The following is an 18,467-nucleotide window of genomic DNA, read 5'->3' as shown; positions in this document are numbered from 1 at the left end:
TCACATTCTGGTTCCTTGTGAGATATTGCTATCATTAAATACAATCAACAATTTCTACAGCTATCATTTCTTAGGGAAAGAAACCCAGTATTCCACAGTACTTCTAAGCAGCTGAGTTTCAATGAATAAGTTTGGATATTACCTGATAGTTAAATAATTTTTCACTTATCAGAGGAGATTAATTGATTCATGGAACTGAAGCAAAATAAAAGAAATGTTACACATATTAGGCTGTAAAAGCAATTTTACATTCTTTTGATTAATACTTAGAAAGAAAAACTAATAATTCCTTTTTGTCAGGAAAATTTCAAAGATAGAGTCTCAAAGTTATCTTCTAGGATAAATGTGTCAATGCATGGTGAAAATTATGACCTTGCTATATATGTGACCCAGAACTAAAATGCCAGAGTTATATAGGAAAGTTGCTCTCAATGCTAGAAAACGCAGTCGACATCTGATCTTGGTAAATGTTGACTATTTAATGACATCCACTCTGTCTAAAAGCTTAGGAACAAAATTCTTGACCTTCATTTCCAAAACATCAAAGCTCTTTTGCTTTGACAAAAGAAAATAATTTTCTTTTATGCTTTATAGCAGCATGGAGTATTTTATATCTCAGCTGATCAGTGAAGAAGGGCAAGGCAAGCATGTGCAAATGAGATGGTTTGACAGGTCATCTCCAGGACCACTAAACAAATATACCCATTAACATCAAGGAGGTGACTCTAAAATTTGGTACTATGGAAAAGGAGGAAGAGAGTGAGACTAACAGGAAAAATTACATTGCTATGTCAGCTCTCTTCCCATTTGCTTTTCTAACTAGACAAGATTTTAGGGAGAGATCTTCTTTAAAAGCTTTTTTGCCCTCAAGGGTTGCTTTCCATTTTCCATTGGCTTTGGAGGAAGTTCAGGGCAGCTAGGAAGAGGTCTTAAATTTAATAAGTATTCTTAGTTGAAAGCAAGGCTCAAAGCCTAGAGAAGTTTTTTGGGAAAAGGTAGTTCCACGTAATGACCTTGCAGCTCTTTAGGACCTATAAGTGAAGCTTTAGGGCTCCCAGTGAAGACAGCTAAACTTGCAACAGCACTTTCAGCACTCAGCAGGTTGCCTGAGTGTGTTCAGGGAGGACACAATACTGTATTATAACCACATAAAGTGAGATATAGCATGACACCTGGGACAGTACGTCTGATCGCTTGTCTGATAGCATAGCTGGGATAACATGTCACCCAGCTGTGGAGTGAATGGCAGTGTGGTTAGGCTGCATATTTCAACAACAAAAAATAGATAAAGAATAAGGGAAGAAGCAGCAGTGAGGCAGTGCTGAGCACAAGGGGAGAAGCCCACTAACTTCTTCCTACAAATTCGAATTCCCGAGCAGTAATACTTGACAGCCCAGAGAACTCTAGGGGAAGCATGGAGCATATAACTCCTGAGAAAGGGATCTCTGTCACACTGCTTTTTTTTTCTGTCTGTAATATTTTCTAGTAAGTGATTGACATAATAATTTGTCATAAACTTAATACCTTTGCTTAAAAAAATATGATCCTGATGCCATCAAGGCAGCAAATGTCATACACTTGCCAAGGTCATTCCTTGATCTACTCACATTCAAAGCAGTGATCAGTCCCCACAGCACCTCTTCTCTTGTCAAATGTTCAGCCACCAGTGCACCCTGGGTCAAGGAGGTACTAAAAGTGAAATAAAATCTTCCTAGGGCTCTAAAAGTTTCAGCAAGAAGGTCACCTTCTGACTCTGAGTGGGTCTATCAGGTTTATTCATGGAGCATCCAATACAAAGAAAGTCCATTTTCCATCAAATTAATTTTTTGAATCGTCATATTCTAAAATCATACCTTTTTATTTTCATGATCATGCCTGCATTTGTCCAAAAATCTGAGACTGAATGGGAACATTAAAGAAAGTACAATCACTTCCGTTTAAATCAGTATATGCAATTCAGAAGTATCTTTCTGGAACAAAAAGATAAAATTTGTAAAAGAATTCATTTTAGGTGCCTAAAAGGGAGGTGCATTAGGATTATCAAGGTAGCGGCAGTTATCAAAACCTATTTTATTGAGAGATTTGCATTTCAATGGATATTCATTTCTCTATCTGGATCTATCTTAACTATGTCTTTTTAGATACATGAAATAACTCATCGACCAGAATCTAATGATTAAGCTTAGCTAGCAATGCCATTGTACAGCAGCTGCGAGTCACAGCGTATCTCTGTGGAGCCCTGCTGGAGTCAATAGAGCTCTGCAAAGGGGCCCAGATGTGCCTCCATACAGCCCATTGGAGAACTCAGAGTGTAGACATTAAGTCTGATTCTCCCTTTGAAATAGCACAATCAGTTGGGTTCTTAGAAAAACTGGAAGTGCACATAAATGTCATGAATTTCTCTGTAGCAAAGAATTTCATTCCTAATATTTGCCAGTCTGAAGCTTCTCTTTGATCATTGATAGATATGAGAATATGGGCCAAATTAAATTGTTAGCATGCTTATATATTTCATCATTGACCCATACCTTCTAAAAAAAACGTTCTTGAAAGATATTGAACATTTGATTTATTACACAAATATGCTAGGGAAGAGGTGGAGACTGCTGTTTCCATCCTTATGAAATGCATACTAATCAGCGGTTGGAGAGAACCCTTATGATCAGTAAGTGTTTAGAGACTTGGTACAACATGAACCAGAAGAGAATGAGACAAAATCATCAGAATAGTTAAACAGTCTGGTGGTTTGATCACTCTTGCAAAGATAGAGAGGATGTGGGCTCAACCAAGCCTGTATTCCAAATCACTCAAAATGTTCATGTAACAAAAAAGTATGACGTGGGAAATCTAAACTCAGAGCTCTTGTTTGTAAAAGGTGACAGATTTGCACATATAGCTAATCTATAGCTAATATGAAAAGTCTTGTTTTAATATCCTATTCTGAGCTTGCCCTGGAGAGTAAGCAACAAACTATTCAGCATCAACAAAATTCAGGCAGATGCTATGGCAAAAACTTGGCATTTAAAGCATCCTGCAGCAGTTCAGCAAATGGATCTGAGGATCCATGCAGAACTCAAATATTTGATATATGTTCCTAAATCCATTTATGAAATTGAAATATTCATAATTTTCGTCAGGAAGCTATGTCACTTTTTTTTTTCTTTTTTGCTTTTAGGACATATTCATGTACACATGCAAAAAGTCATAATTGGACAGAACAAATATAGATTACAGACTATCAGGACTCAGTAAAGCATCTGAGCATGAGCTTAATTTAAACACACATGTAAGTCCATTAAAGTCAATACGTCTAAAGCAAATAAGTGACCTTCTTATGCTGAAGTCAAAGATATTAATAAGACTACGCAATATCTGGAGAAAAATTGAGTAGAATTGGGAAAAGTTAAAATATATATAATATTTCTGCTTTTTTAACCAAAAGTATCTTAATTTTCAAATCCTTGCCTCAAGAAGTGTTTCTGCACACATGCTTTTGATCCTTCTCAAATTAAAAGTAAAGCTAACATATCTGTTGGAAGCAGAAATGAATGAGCACCAGAAACATATTTTCTTTTGGATGTCAGTACTTGTGCTTGTGAGATTGGCCTGAATCTTACTGCATTTTCACCACAATCCATCACATAATTGCATCTTTCTGAGAGAAGACTGCTTTAGTCCTGAAAAGACTCTGCATTTTGTTTAGAGCCTTAGAATCCCCTTTCCATCCCTAATCCAGGGTAATGCATTTTATCCCTACAATGTAAAGCTGGTATTTACTACAGTGAGGCAGGAGATCTGGGCTCAATGACTCCCTGGGTTTCAAACTATGCTACTTCTCAGAGAACAAGATGCCTAACACCGCTTAAGACCATTTCCTATTATTCTGCAAAGGAAGAAAGCATGGGGATGTCTTCTGACCCCATAAAAGATGCTTCCTAGGTAACGAGATGCCCTTCATCAGCATTCCCTCTTAACCCTGTGGACTAATCTAACCCAGATCTTATTGACTGCAGCAGAGAACACTATCACTGCGCCAGTGGCCCTCTGATTGCATTATTAGTTGATAAGACTTTGTAATTAGCCCTCAAACTCTCCTCAGTAAATCTCCAATTTCACCCCTCAGAGACTCTGAGTAGATGCTACTACACTATAGGGCCTCAGAAAGCTACTAATGAAGTGTGTAATGAGGCTTTTTAGAGTCAGAAGATTGAGGGGAAAAAACCTAAAGATAAATAAAAAGCATATAAAAGATGAAGGTTTCTTTTCTAGTGATTTTCCTCATCTCTTCTATTGAAAATATTTCTCAGGAATAGCTTCAAAACCATTCCTAATTAAAATGTAGAAGAAGAGTTAATGCTAAAATGAAGTTTACCTTAAAAATTAGAAAAAGGCTTGCATCACTGGTGCGCAGCAACGGATAATATTGAAATTGGACATTAATTTTTCTAGCAAGGAAACTGTGCTTTAACTCTCAATCTGTGACTTTTTTTGCAGCACACCCACTCCTCCACCTGTGCACACTTAACCACAGCCTTCTCTGTTTGCACTTACCAAGTGGTATGTCTCTAAGAGAAATACCCACAAATTTGTTTATCAAATAATAATGGTGTCTACACTGTCATGGGCCAAAATGGGTAAAGACAGAGGGTTGGTCTGATGCACCTCTTCCAACATTCTTGCTCACCTTTCACTTTCTCATATTGTAAGGATGTTACGGTTAGCACAAACGGTTGCAAATGGAAAGTTTGTTTTTTTTTTAATGGAGATTTTCCACATGTCTTAGAGGAGTCTGTGCTGTTCCATGATTCCTGCTGAACCAAGGGGTCTGGCAGCTAAGTGCTGTCAGATCTTCCTGTTACAGTCTAATTCCCTTGCTGTGTGCTTTGGCAGTGTTTTTGTTGCCATAATAGAGTCTGCAGAACAGAAGATGTGGACGTGCCTCGGATAACAGTCCACATAAGTGTAAGTTAGCACGGCCACTGAAAGATGCAATCTCTCACTCTGAAAAGGGGGAGTCAATGAAAGGTCATTCTTTTGATCTGGTTTACCAAAAACCCAGAAGATATGTCAACCATTTCATGTCTTACTTAGGCTTATTAACTTAAAATAAAGTGTTTTGTGTTGAGATACCAGAGTGTGAATAAGATACTAGACTGTGGCTGAAATATGGACATGCATTGTGATCTTCAGCTATGGACTGAAAACACAAAGACATAAAACACAAAGACATTAAACATCTGAGGGAGGCACAGGTGCTCTCTCTGTTACTGTGACTCAGACTTTGAGACATTACTCCATACAGGGGCCAAAACCTGGCAGAGGGCTAAGTGGAGAACACAGTCAAGACAAACCAAAGTATCAATGGTACTGTACTGTGGTAGTTCCCCAAATAATTTATGCTATAGCAGATTTCCTGCCTAATTAATACACTACATTTTTGTATTACCTGTCTGCTCGCATGTCTGCCCACCCATCAGCTTAAGGTGTCTGGACTACCAGCTGACACAGAACAGTCTGCCATTAGAGGTTCGCAGAACAGAAGTATGCATTGCTGTCACTGAATTTATTTTATTGTAGCTTAACCTATTTCATCTTCATGTTTGCAGCATCTAGTTTCCTGTGAGTCATAATGGAAAACTGCAGCACAGCACGGCTATTCATTTGTGTGAGTGATACCAGTATGATCTTCAAATAGAGTGTATTTACTTTGGGCTAAATGCTATTGCTATCCCTTTTGACTAAATGGTTAAACGGTTTTCAGAGTCCTTCGCAACACTTCAAAAAGGAGATACTGAAAATGGAATTTGCTATTTCTATAGTGTTATCCTGTTCATTTACATAATCGGTATATTAAGTATTCTTTTCCTGAAAATGAGAAGCATCAAATAACCAGAATATTATCTTTAGTCATAGAATTGTTTTCCTATTGCAGAGTCCCAAATTCTTGGTTTCTTTTCAGCTTTGTTTTCTGGATCCCAGTGTCTCTGAGGATTCCATCTCAGCTTTGCTTGGTTTTGTCATAAATACAGAAAAAAAAGACATTTACAACATTAGAAGGATACTCAAATCATGTGGGTCAGTCTCTCTTCCAGGATTGCACAAAACTTATTTAGGACAGACATTACCTTTGTTTCAGCTATCAGTTCCATAATCTGTTTGGTTGTTTCAACCTTTACTGTAAATGAAAACACCTAGCAGCATACGACCTACCTTCTACAAGCTACCTGTGCAAACTGCCTTCCAACACAGTTTAACTTCATCCTCAGTAGCATCACAGCACAGCAGAAAACAATGGACTGAATACAAGGGGCTAGCATTTCACCTCTAGAAGACTACGTATACTATTTGTTCATAGTATACCAAAACTGACATCAGAAAGATTTTGTATGTCTAATCATAGTGCAAAATAAAAAAAAAAAATTAAAAATTAAAAAAAACCCCAACAACCAAACAAAAATATTTCCCCTGGACTAGTGGGAGCCAAGATAATTTCCACATTAAATAGGACTGCTGGCACCATTTCAAGAAAGCAAAAAGTAGAAAGGAAGCAGATTCAGGCAGTGTCCTGTCTCCACCGCCAAGCCTTATTGCATTAATTTCACTGAAATGCAATTTCATAATAATACCAATAAATTACACTGGTCTTCAGCTTGATGTTACAGGACTAAGTAGTCCAACACACTATTTAGTTTTTTGAAACAGCATTCATAAAAAAAAAGAATTGAAATGCATTTATCTTCAGTGAATAATCTACATATTTAGGCACATTTAATTTTTGAAAAATCCAGAAAAAACTGATCCCCTTATGCTATAGCTATACTCAGAAATAAGCCATGTCCATTACCTGACCCTTTGGCCAACTGACCTGTATGGTTAAGTTTTCTCATCCTACAGAGAGGGTGGCTGCATCCCACAGAGTTAATCCCTGGAACATGCCTGGGCACTATCCAGAGGTGGGCCATGTGTCCTAGGCTGGAAGCAGGCTGGTGATCATGCTGGCTGTGCTAGCCTAGTTTGACAGAGGTGGTGATCATATGGCAGTAGTTGGGTGTATGACCTGTTTCTGTCAGCTGTATAAAACCAGCAGTGGCAGACTCTGCACTTCTTTTTTTTCACTCAGAGTAAAATATACTCCTTTCCGAAAGCAACTTAAAAAAATTATTTCAGAATTTTAATTCTTGTATTATATCAGTTACATTTACCTATTTGTATGTTAGTTTTTCAGATAAAAATATGCACATTTATTGTTTATAAACGTTTAATGTTCAATTTGCTGAATCTTCGAGCAACACAAACCAACAAAGTTGCACTTACTTTTGTCTAAGCAGAAACAGAATCTAAATGGGAAAAAAAAAATCTTGCAAAGATGCCTGATAAAACTCAAAGGAGAAAGTCGCACACATGTCAAACATCTGTTGAAGGTTAAGTGAAGGCTGTTCTAATTTTGTTTTATCCTATTCAGGATAGTGATAGAAAACTAGGTTTATTCATATGAAATCTATCTACATTTGTTTTGCAGCCAATGCATGTTTTTATATTGCCAAAACTATCAATATTCATCTTTTATTTCAGGTTTACTGATGGTCTGTCTGGCAGATCCCAGTTCTGAGCTACTCTGCCACCCAAGTGAAGGACTAAGAGAATTAAAACCCCATTTTATTTCTGTGCACTAGCTCCCTCCATCTGGGTAAACAAGCTAAAAAGCCAGATAATGCAGCTGACATCTTGAATTATGTAATTTCTCATAACACATGCCAGAAATGCTATTCAGCCCTGCTATACATGCAGGAATGCTGTTCAAAGCCCTGGCTTCTGGCTCAGTAGCATGATCAGTGGTACTCAGCATGCAATGGGGATTACTGAGCCATGTTGGAGGAGCAAGGAAGGCTCTGTAGCCATTATCCATTGCTACATCCTTCATAGAAATCTGCCAGACAGAGAAGGTAACCACAGTGACAGGAAGACAGAAATATACGGGAGGAGATGGGTTGTGGTGAAAACCCAGGTTTAGGATCAGCACTTTGTATTTCTATGAGACAAGAAATTTTCTGTCTGCTTTAGGATTGCTGAAATTTGCAGATTTTTTTCAAGAAAAAAATACAAGAACAAGAACAGTTGTCACATTTCTGCTTGAAGTTCACTGGGAAAACCCATGTATGTTAGGCTGGTAGGTTCAAGGTGCTGTCCTTCTGTTTAAGGAAAAACTGAGGACTTAAAAAATATCTGTCAGTAGCAGACTGGCTGCTCAATTATTCCCAGTGCAGTGATACTGACAAATTCTCAACAGAGCCCCTAATAATATTTCATAGTATTACAAAAAGCTTCCTCCTTTTCCGGCTGTGGTTAATGGTAACTATGCCATGAAATCCTTCAGGGTCATGAACAGGCATAGCTGTCAACCCCAGTACATGCATCAACATTGCACCCCTCTTTTAATCTATTATATTTTGAGTGGTGTATTTGCAACACATGGAAAACTGACAGAAGATGCAACATTTGGTATTGACCCATGAATAACCATCCGCCTTCAGGATTCAACAGATCAGGAATACTTTTTCCTTGAAATATATTTCTTGCTTGAATACATGTGTTTAATTGCTGTCTGGACCTGTTTGTAAGCTGTAGAGATCCAGGGTAGGAACCAAGACCTGCTCACTGGAAAATTTGTGCTGCTACTCAGATTCCCTTGTGGGTGGTCCAAGCAAAGCTGAAAACAAAGAGCAGCATAGAATGTATCTGGAAAGTTAGAACGGTCTCTGGGAAAAGATTTTTGTTGTACTAGAACAGATAAGATATACCCTTCAAAACTGGGATGGCTGCAACTAAACTGTCTCTGGGAATGATACCTGCCCTACACCAATGCCCAGAACACAGCCAGGCAGTGGCGGGGACAGTGCTAATAGACACAGGGGACATGTTTGCCACGGACCACTCCAAAACCTTCTCAGTGTCCGTGGTCAGGTTTCTGTACTCAGACCAGTAGTACTTTTGTTACAGGCCAGGTTTCCTCATCAGATAAAATATTCTAATGAATCCTGCAGATTCATATTCAGAATTTGTCTCGGTGGCCTAAACATAGGTCTCTGGCCCCCTTTGAGAGGCCACAAGGTATTTTAGTTGCCAATCAAGAGCAGAGACTTGTATTTAGTTGCCAATCTAGAGCAGAGATCTGTATATCTTGTTTCATGATGTCTCAGAAATCTTACAGCAGCTCATGGTACAGGTGCCTTTGGTTTTGTACCCGAATTAAGCCTACAGATATGTTGACCAAGCTATATGATAAATAAAGTTGTAAACTCTTCTCTTCAATAATAGCAAAAGTTGGTGGTTTTTTTGCAGATTGCAAGATAAATAATTCAATTTAATTAACCCCAAAGGATTTTTACCTAAGGCTTTTGTTTTGTTTTGTTTTATTTTATTTTATGAAAAGGCATATACTATATAGTATACTATACATGGTATTACCTACAGAACAACAAAAACCCTTTGGTTAAAGGTTTCACTCTTAATTTCTTCAGTTTATGACCCAGACAAAAAGATCAATTTTCTAAATCATGGAAATGCCTAGTTACATTAATAGAAGCTACAGATTTTAAATCAGGCTACTACTTTGAAACTCTCCTCATAAATATACTTACATTTTACTTATAAAATGATATATTGAAAGGATAAAAAAGAGATAAAAACAAAGATCTATTGGAAAACATATAAAGCTACATATTTCCCTACAGTTTTAAGATTTGCTTTAGCTATTTAATAGGCTATATTGTAGGTAGTATGCATGAAAAATAACCCTGTCAAACAAAGTCCTCTACAATGTGTTTAAATCAGTATGATACAGTATAGCTGATACATAAAGCGTTGTACTGATAAAGAAGGTATAAGATGCCAAATACATGGTACAATACTATTATATTTTGTACAGAATAGAGTGTATTTTCTGTTTCAGAGAAAGCAATGAAATAACAAAGACTTATAGAACAATCCTAGGGAAGAAAAGTTCAGAATTTTGAACTTTTGACAAAAATGTGTATGTATTTCCTTCAGTAAACATAACAGTTTTATTTCATGGATGGAGGAAGATGGCAGTTTTTCATCCAGTAATCACAAGAAATTGCAGCTAATTTAAAATGAAGCCACGCAAGTTACCTTTTTAAGTACAGATCATTTTTTATGAGGGATGCTGACCACTGCCAGTAAAACCCAAAGGAAAATTACCCAAGTCGTAACAGCTTTCAGAAAGGTGTATAACATGGTATAGCAAAGCTTACTTTGGATGATCTCCCAGTGGTCGTTGTCCAATGGATTTTAATAATGACTCCGGTCGAACCGTTAATTTTGGTGATGTCTTGGGGCTAGTATCAGAGTCTCCACTTTCTTCATCTCCCATGGCCTTAATATAGCTCCCACTTCTCATTCTTCTGCAGGGGATCTCTTCATCTTTCCCACCAGCCGGGTATCCTCCCCATTCATCCTGAGGTACCTAATAGACATCATAAAACACATATATGGAATCTTCTTTATTCTTTTAATACATTTAAGTACTTCCTTCATTTTTTTCATTTTAAAGAGACAAGTAATAAATTTTTTATTCTTCAGAAGCAGATCACTTATAAAGAAATTTCTAAGGTCCCTAGATGATTTGACCATTTAATTCTGACTTGAAAGTTGGAAATTTTCAGTTTATAAAAGTTGGAAGCCAAGGAACAACCAAGTCATGGATTGCGAGCTGAGATGCAATATCTATTTGCAGACATACTCTAAATTGCAGGAAGAAGCTTGGCTTAACCTCTTAAAAGTTTGCATGCAGATTCTCAGCTGATAACAGTAAGTTGATCAGGTGTCTCAGATCTAAAACTCATTGAAAGCTGAGCACTTCAGAGTTTATTACCAATGCTCCTTATATGGGGCTTTGGAGGCCTTTCAGGAAGGTGAAAGTCATATTTAAGCTAAACTAAACTGTGATCTTGTCATAAATGGATAGGATTGTGATTTAGGGCAAACTTCTGTGGGGAAAAAACAAAAGCAGTAATTTGTCTTTTTTCTTATTTAGAAACTGCAAAATAGTTCATAGAGATTGTAATGTACCAGTAATGCAACCAGTTAATCAATACATGTAATTGCAGCTGCTTTTATGCACTTGAGGTGGTTTTTCCAAATAGTAAGATTGGTAGTCAGATAATCCACACCTGGTGGATGGATATGTCTCAGTTCACCATAGAAGTGAGCAAGAGTGGATTTTCCAATCCAAAATGAAATAAGCCTTGTTTTAAGACTCATGGATAAACTCAACAAGCCTGTCTTTGCCAGTATCACTTTCTTTTTTTTGTTTGGTTGTTTGGTTGTTTTTTTGGTTTGTTTTTTTTGGTTTGTTTGTTTTTGTTTTTCCTTTTTGTTTGTTTGGTTTTTGTTTTTGTTTTTGTTGTTTTGTTTTGGTATTTTTTTTGGTTTTTTTGTTTAATCTTCCAAGGTGCTGAGTCCTTTGGTTCTAATCCAGAAACACACTTGAGCATTTACTTAACTTAAAGGATATAAGCAATTCTCTAAAATACATTATAAGGACTCACGGTTAAAAAGAAGGATGTGACAATCAGTGGACCAGGGTTGATGCACTTGTCAGCATCAAATCCTTTATCAACATAATGACTTCACATATATTAAGCAGTATAATGGTATTATTTACTATTATACTATAGATCTGAAATTCCAGTTAAATATATATTTAGGAGTTTCTGTAAAGCAGGATGTTAATAAAGATGTTTAAGTCAAACATATTTGAGACTTTAGAGTCTCTAGACAGAGTTCACTGCAGAGCTGAAGCAAATGCTCCAATTGGTTTCAGCAGTCTTGTAGATTGGATTTAAATAACTAACATGATCTACCTGTCATCTTTACTGCCCTTTTGAGATAAATGAATTAGCCACACATACCAGGTGAATAGATCTGGTGCTTTGAGTCCCAAAAAGGATTAAGGGGTAAACTAAGTTTTAAAAGGGAGTGAACAAGTAAAAATAGAGATGTTAAATTAAAGAAACAAGCTCAGGACAGAAAAAAAAGACAGAAAATGAAGTCAGATAAGAAAAGATGAAATAGATTGCACAGATCAGAAAAAAGTGAGAGATAAATATCAGAGAAAAACATTATGAGTCATATTCTTATACAACGTACTAGGACAGAGTGTGAATCTAAATGAAGTATGGGTTAGATCATGCAAGGAAACAAACTTTTCACATTATTCAGCTTTGCATGGCGATTGGAAAGGGAACATCAAAAATATTGCCAAACTTGAAGCCTGCAAATGTCATACATCATTTTCATTTCTTTTCTAGGACCTAGTATGTATGAAATTAATATTTCAGGAAGGTTTTTTGAGATTATAGGAGACCTAAAAGGTTTTTACGTGTAGTTGCAGTAGTCATACTGAGTCTCCTAAAATGCAAAGAATAAATATATTTTCTTAAGCGTTTTTAAATCTACAACTGGCAATACAACTAACTGCAAAAGTCTGAATTAGAGAGCTATCTTATTAGTTGATATCAAACAAACATACTCTCTTTTAATTATTCTTTATGGCTAAAAGCAAAATCCAAAAGTTGAAAAAGCATTTATTGTCATCCACATAGGACAACTACAAGATATACTGTTCAATTTTCAGCACTAAAGCTGAATTATCATGTTCAGTCTTACTATTCACTTTTTTTCAAACAACTCAAAACTTTTTCATAGCATAATTATTTTGGCTTGAAACTTTTCCCTTCATTTTACCTCAAAGATAATTAAATAGAAAGTTTAAAAATACATGGATCAATAACCTTTTACTCAAATGCAGAAAATTATTACTTTCTCAACTTTATTTTGTCTGAAATTCCATGTTCAAATAACTAGATAAGGACTGCATTTAAATGAGTAAATACAGGCGTATTTATTGATTGAAGTTGAAATCTTACTTTAAAAGATAGGAATGACTGATTTTTTACATTAAAGTATCTAAAAAGTTAAGCTTCTTCACTGTGATAAGGACAAATCTTACAGTTATATGCCTTACTGTTTCTGTTGATTACATTTCTTTTGCTTTCTGTATTCAAAAGTTAAATGAATTCACATAAAAGCTAAAGACCAAAGCTAAAAACTGAAGAAGGCCTGCTCCATTTGTGCTTGTGATGTACTCGTGATACACACATAGGCACCGAGAAAACTTTTCTAATCCGATCGACTTGTTGGCTATCATAGAAGCCTGTATGGTTGCAAAAACATTGTTTGCAACTAAAATATGTGGTTTGTTTGATTGGTTGGTTTTTTTCCCTTCAGCCACTCAAAGGAGTACAATATTATGAACATAGGGAAAATGCTTCTGGAACCTAGTGAACAAGTTTGACAATGTCTTCTCTTAGAAGGTTTCATGCAGAGTTTTGGAGAACAGTCGGAGTCTTTTTGCCATATTCGAAAGCCAACAGAAGGGCACTTGACATTGCTTTTTCCTCATGGACTGAGAATAGAAGCAAAACATGAGTCCCAGTTCAGCCTCGTTCTTCATTTACTTGAGCTGACAGGTTAAGTACTTGGAAAAGTCTTTCCAAATCCAGGCCATCTCAGACCCAATAAAAATAGTTTTAAAGAAAAGCAGAAGCATTATACTAGTGCAGGAAAGATTTTTATTTTGCAATATTAACAAAAATGTTTAACATCGTGTAATGAGGGTCATTGAATATACATCTTCCAAAATATGGAAAGGCTTTGCAGCTTTGAAGAAATGCTTTCTTACAACAGTTACCAGCCCCTGAAATTCCCATCTGTAGGGTTTGCAGCTGCTAATTTGGAATAATTACTCTAATTATCGACTTGTGTACAGTGATGAGTGCTGATATTTATAATGCCTAAAAAGGCCTTCCTTCTGTTCTAGATGTTAACATGAATCCTTATATATGTGGTTTCTACTCAGGGAGGAGTTAGCCTGCATATTACCATATGAATTTCCTTTTGCAAGAACAACGAGCTGACAAGGTCTGGTTGTTGATATGGTTATAAAAATTACAGAGAACGATGAGTCTCTTCCATAAATTTCATGGACTGTTGCTGTGAGGAGCACCAAACTCAGAATATTCGAGATCTTTCAATTGTTCTGCTACTGATTCATTCTGGTAGCGTACATTAGTCACCTAGGGCCAATTTTATTAAAGCACCTGGTACCTAACTCTTACTATGTGTTATGGAGCTGCTCTGAGAGTGAACTTCAGAACCTGAGGTAGGACTCTAAATTCCCCATAAAGACATTTAACAGAGTTAGCTCCTTCAGAGTAGCATCCAAAAGGTCCCTTTTGTTAGCAATCAAAATGTAGAGCATGAAGAAAAATCTCAAATGCTGCTCCTTTCTTGTGTTTATCGTATCTGATTACAGGCAGCAGAAAGGCCCTTCTGTTATTTCCCATTCACAGACTAAAATCATCTTCCAAAGAAAGAGTTCAGATTTTTTTTTTCTAAGTACAGCAGCCTTATTCTTTCTTTCCATGATGAAACAGCTGTGGAAGTGGGAGACATTGCTAACCTTCTAATCAATAATGTTTTGAGAGCTCAGGAAGAAGATTTAGGGCTGATAAATAAACTGCTATACTCTTTTGTCACTCATGGTCTTTTCATGAAGAACTCATAGATTGTCTGGGGACGACTGGTTAGAAGGCAGGGACTTCATGCACATAAAAGGGTGTGACACAGCTTCATGATCCAAGCACTTACCTGAAAGGAGGGAGCTTAGTTATAGCCCCTAGGTCAAACTCGCATGAGTTTTATGTAAAAGGATGTTCGGATAAAACTTGTAGAGCATCTTAACAAAGAAACAAGTAGCTTTGCTTCAAACTGATGTACCTCCTGCTGCTCAGAATGCAGTCTGGGGAACTGAGAAGATGGGATTTGACCTTGTACAGGCTAAGAAAGAAACTGAACTGTCATCTCACAGTGGGTATTCTAGAAATTTCATTACTATAAAACCAAATTTCCTTGCTTTAGAAGAAATGTCACTATCTTTGTTCTTTGTTAGAAGTTCATGTTTTAAAATATCCCTTACTACTAATTTTTGGCTAAATACCTAATGAGTCACATGACCTGTTAAAGGCCACGAAAGTGATAATTTCTGAATTTTGTTCTACATCTTATTTATATCTCCCTTTTATAGAAACGGTACACATTTGTATTAGCGTAGTTCTCCTTTATCTTCTTTTATTATTTCATATATTTTACACTGTGTTTTAATTTGATTAAAGTGGAACAGGCTGCCCAGGGAAGTGGTTGAGTCACCATCCCTGGAGTTATTTAGAGATCCCTGCATGTACTTATCTATACCACACGTAGATTAGGAGCTTAGAGACATGGTTTAGTGGTGGACTTGCCAGTGCTGGGTTAACTGTTGGACTCAGTGATCTTAAAGGTCATTTCCAACCTAAACGATTCTATGTTTCTATCCTTCCTCTTGGGTGTACTGATTGTGCTCAGACAAGACCTGTCAGAAGAGGATTTTGAACCTCTGACTGGACTTCAGCAGTAAGTCTGTCCCCTGATTCTCAGAAAGCATAGATTCTGTCTGTAAGCACGTGAGACACCACATTATTATAGTAATTACTGGGTTGGAACCAGTTCAAGTGTGTGCAGGAAGGGGGGAGGGCTCATGGAGCCCACATGGCAGCCCTGGCACTCACATGGTAGGTCTGCAGCCTCATGAGGCAGCCCCATAGGCTGGTAGCACCTGTCAGTCAAAAGGGCAGCCTGGGAACACACCAGTGTTAGCATGTGCTAAGTCAGTGCTTCGTGGAATGCTTTGTCTTGGTTGTATGTTACCCCTTTTAAGGTTTTGCCAAGATTCCTATTTCCTCCCTTCTTATCAGTAAAAATATCTCCTGAGAAAAAGTGTGTAGCTTTTTCTTCTTTGCATTATCTCAAGGTATTAAAGGACCTAGGGCTCTGCAAAAATTTGGTGGCCGAATTTTTGGAGTCTTGTATTTTTTTTAAAGTAATACTCTCAGTTGAGCTTGCGGTTCTGTGGCTGGGGTCTTACAAAGCAACAGCATGCTGTCAGGGCAAACAGGGATGGATTCACCAAAACTCCAGAACAAACTACAAGTCATAGAATCAGTGAGGTTGGAAGAGACTCTGAAGTTCTCTAGTCTGGCCTTCTGCTCAAAGCATGGTCAGGTACAGCAGGTTGCCCAGGACAACTACAAAGATGGTGAAGGGTTAGAGACCGCAATGAGGTCTCAGTCTTCCCTTGAACAAGCCAAGTGACCTCAGCCGCTCCTCATACGGCTTCCCCGTGAAGTGGAAGGGGCAGATACCAATCTCTCTGGTGACCAGTGACAGGGCCTGAGGGAATGGCATGAAGTTGTGTTAGGGGAGGTTTAGGTTAGATATAAGGAAAAGGTTTTTCACCCAGAGAGTGTTTGAGCCCTGGAACAGGCTCCCCAGGCAAGTGGTCATGACACCACACCTGAGTTCAAGAAGCATTTGGACAATGCTTTCAGGCACACGGTGGGATTCTTGGGGCTGTCCTGTGCAGGGTCAGGAGTTGGACTTTGATGATACTCGGGGGTCCTTCCAGCTCAGGATATTCTATGATAATATGACTGCGTCCACCTGGGTTTTGAACATTTCCAAAGATGGAGACTCCACAGCCTCTCTAGGCAACCTGTTCCAGTGTTTGGCTACATTCAGGGGGGAAAAGTTCTTCCTTATACCTATCTGACCAGAGATAGGTAATCTAGGTTCCCCAGAACTAGTTCTAGCAGTGTGAATACGTGACCTTGTATCTAAGCAATACTAATGACAAAACTGGAAGAAACAATGAAATATTAATTCTTCTGGACTTTGACCCCTCTCAACTTGATTTCTTTTAAATTTATTTCTGTTTAGGATTTAGATAAAGCAGTCAAACTGGCAACAGCAACTGACATTTCAAGACAGATCCGTTCCTCTTGTTCCACCCACTTCTATGGCATTTGCTCCCAGCTCCCAGAGTTTTAAAGGTGTTCCACTACTAAACTGCTGATCTGCTTAAAACCTGGCATATCACTTTACTATCTAAAATGAAGCACTTCTAAATATATGACTTCAGCTGAGGGACATGACTATCACTTCTTCGTATTTCTCATTCCAAAGGTTAAAGTGAGGATTACCTACCTCATAGGAGTCCTGTGAATTTAATTAGCATGCAGATGTAAAATGCTCTGAAATATTCATTATGACCTAAATCTTATTTTAGTAATATAAATTTCATATTTTACTAGAAGCACAAGATGTCTGTGCATGAAATTAGACTATAGATGATGTGAAGAAAGATAAGATATGAAACAGTATGTAAGAGAGACAAAATTTTTGTAATTTTATGCTTTCTCAGCCTGGTCAAGAAGATGAGGCAGAAAAAAAAAAAAAAGGACACAATCTGAAATGCAGGTAAGAGGTTTCCTCTTAAATCATGTTTTCTTCAAGGAGCCACAGAAAAATAGCCTTTGTGCACAGCTGCAAGTAGATGAAAGTAAATGACAATCTTGGAAGGCAGACAGAGATGATTTTTTGTAATGGTAGAAACTTTCCTTGATATTACAGTGGGAGGTGGGAGCTGGACCTCCTGTGTTTTCAAAAATTTTTCTGAAGAAGGAACACAACCAATTACAAGAATTTTCTTCTGAAGTTAATGACACTAAGACATTCCTCTGTTTCCTGTCTGTGGACTTTAGACCCTATTGGTCTGGCTTTTTGCCAGTGCAGTATCTGAAAAGAGAAGTTTGTTTCCTCAGTAGCTAACCTTGTGCCTAAAACTCACCACCATTCTCACTGCACACTTGTTTCTTCTGTGTTTTTTTTTTTTAATGTGATGATTCATTGTTCAAAGAACATGAATTATACAATGAAGCCACTCAAAAAATCTCTGCAAAACATGCCAGGGACTCCTCCTCGCCACTAAAAATGCCAACCTTCATAATTAGCTTTAATTTTCACATGCCACACTCTACTCTTTGAACTCCTTGGCAGCTCAGAAGCAAAACAAGTTCTTGCAGCATTCCCAAAAGTCTGTTGCCATTGACAATCAAGGCAGGAGCTAATTTGAGAAAACAAGAGTCATCTTTACCTTGCCATTCTCTCCAGGCTTTGCTACGAACAGCCATAGTATTACAGGAAGAAGAAGGAAAATCACATAGGCCCCAAACAATATATGCTTTACATTGCATAGAAAACAACTTGACTTCAGGAATTTGGGAGTCGGTAACAGACTGGACAACCATGCAGATCACAGAACAGAAACATAATATTCCAGTTGGGAGATGTTTGGATAGGCAAATCATTTTCAGGATTATTTACTGTATGATTTTAGTTTCTCATGTGTAGTTCCAAGCAAAGATGCTCTAAGCGATCCTTGATGGAAAGAAGATTTCTGTCCAGTGTACTCAGGATTGCTTAGTCACCACTTCTGTATTTTCTACAGAACT

At 37.5% G+C, this 18,467-nt stretch overlaps 1 protein-coding gene across 14 annotated transcripts in view; it reads right to left on the bottom strand.

The window, feature by feature from the left end:
- DLGAP2 (DLG associated protein 2) overlaps window positions 1-18,467 on the bottom strand; it is a 455,335-nt gene that overhangs the window by 60,062 nt on the left and 376,806 nt on the right. For all 14 annotated transcript variants that reach the window (XM_051778092.1, XM_051778093.1, XM_051778086.1 and 11 more), the window contains one exon: window positions 10,272-10,483. In XM_051778092.1, coding sequence (XP_051634052.1) covers window positions 10,272-10,483 — 212 coding nt within the window. The remainder of the gene's footprint in view (window positions 1-10,271; window positions 10,484-18,467) is intronic.

This window comes from Manacus candei, unplaced genomic scaffold, assembly GCF_025592945.1.
Source record: "Manacus candei isolate 608988 ecotype Guabito, Panama unplaced genomic scaffold, ASM2559294v1 h1tg000011l, whole genome shotgun sequence".
Taxonomy (NCBI): Eukaryota; Metazoa; Chordata; class Aves; order Passeriformes; family Pipridae; genus Manacus; species Manacus candei.
Note: the sequence above shows the minus strand (reverse complement) of the source record. Positions and strands in the feature narration are given on the sequence as shown.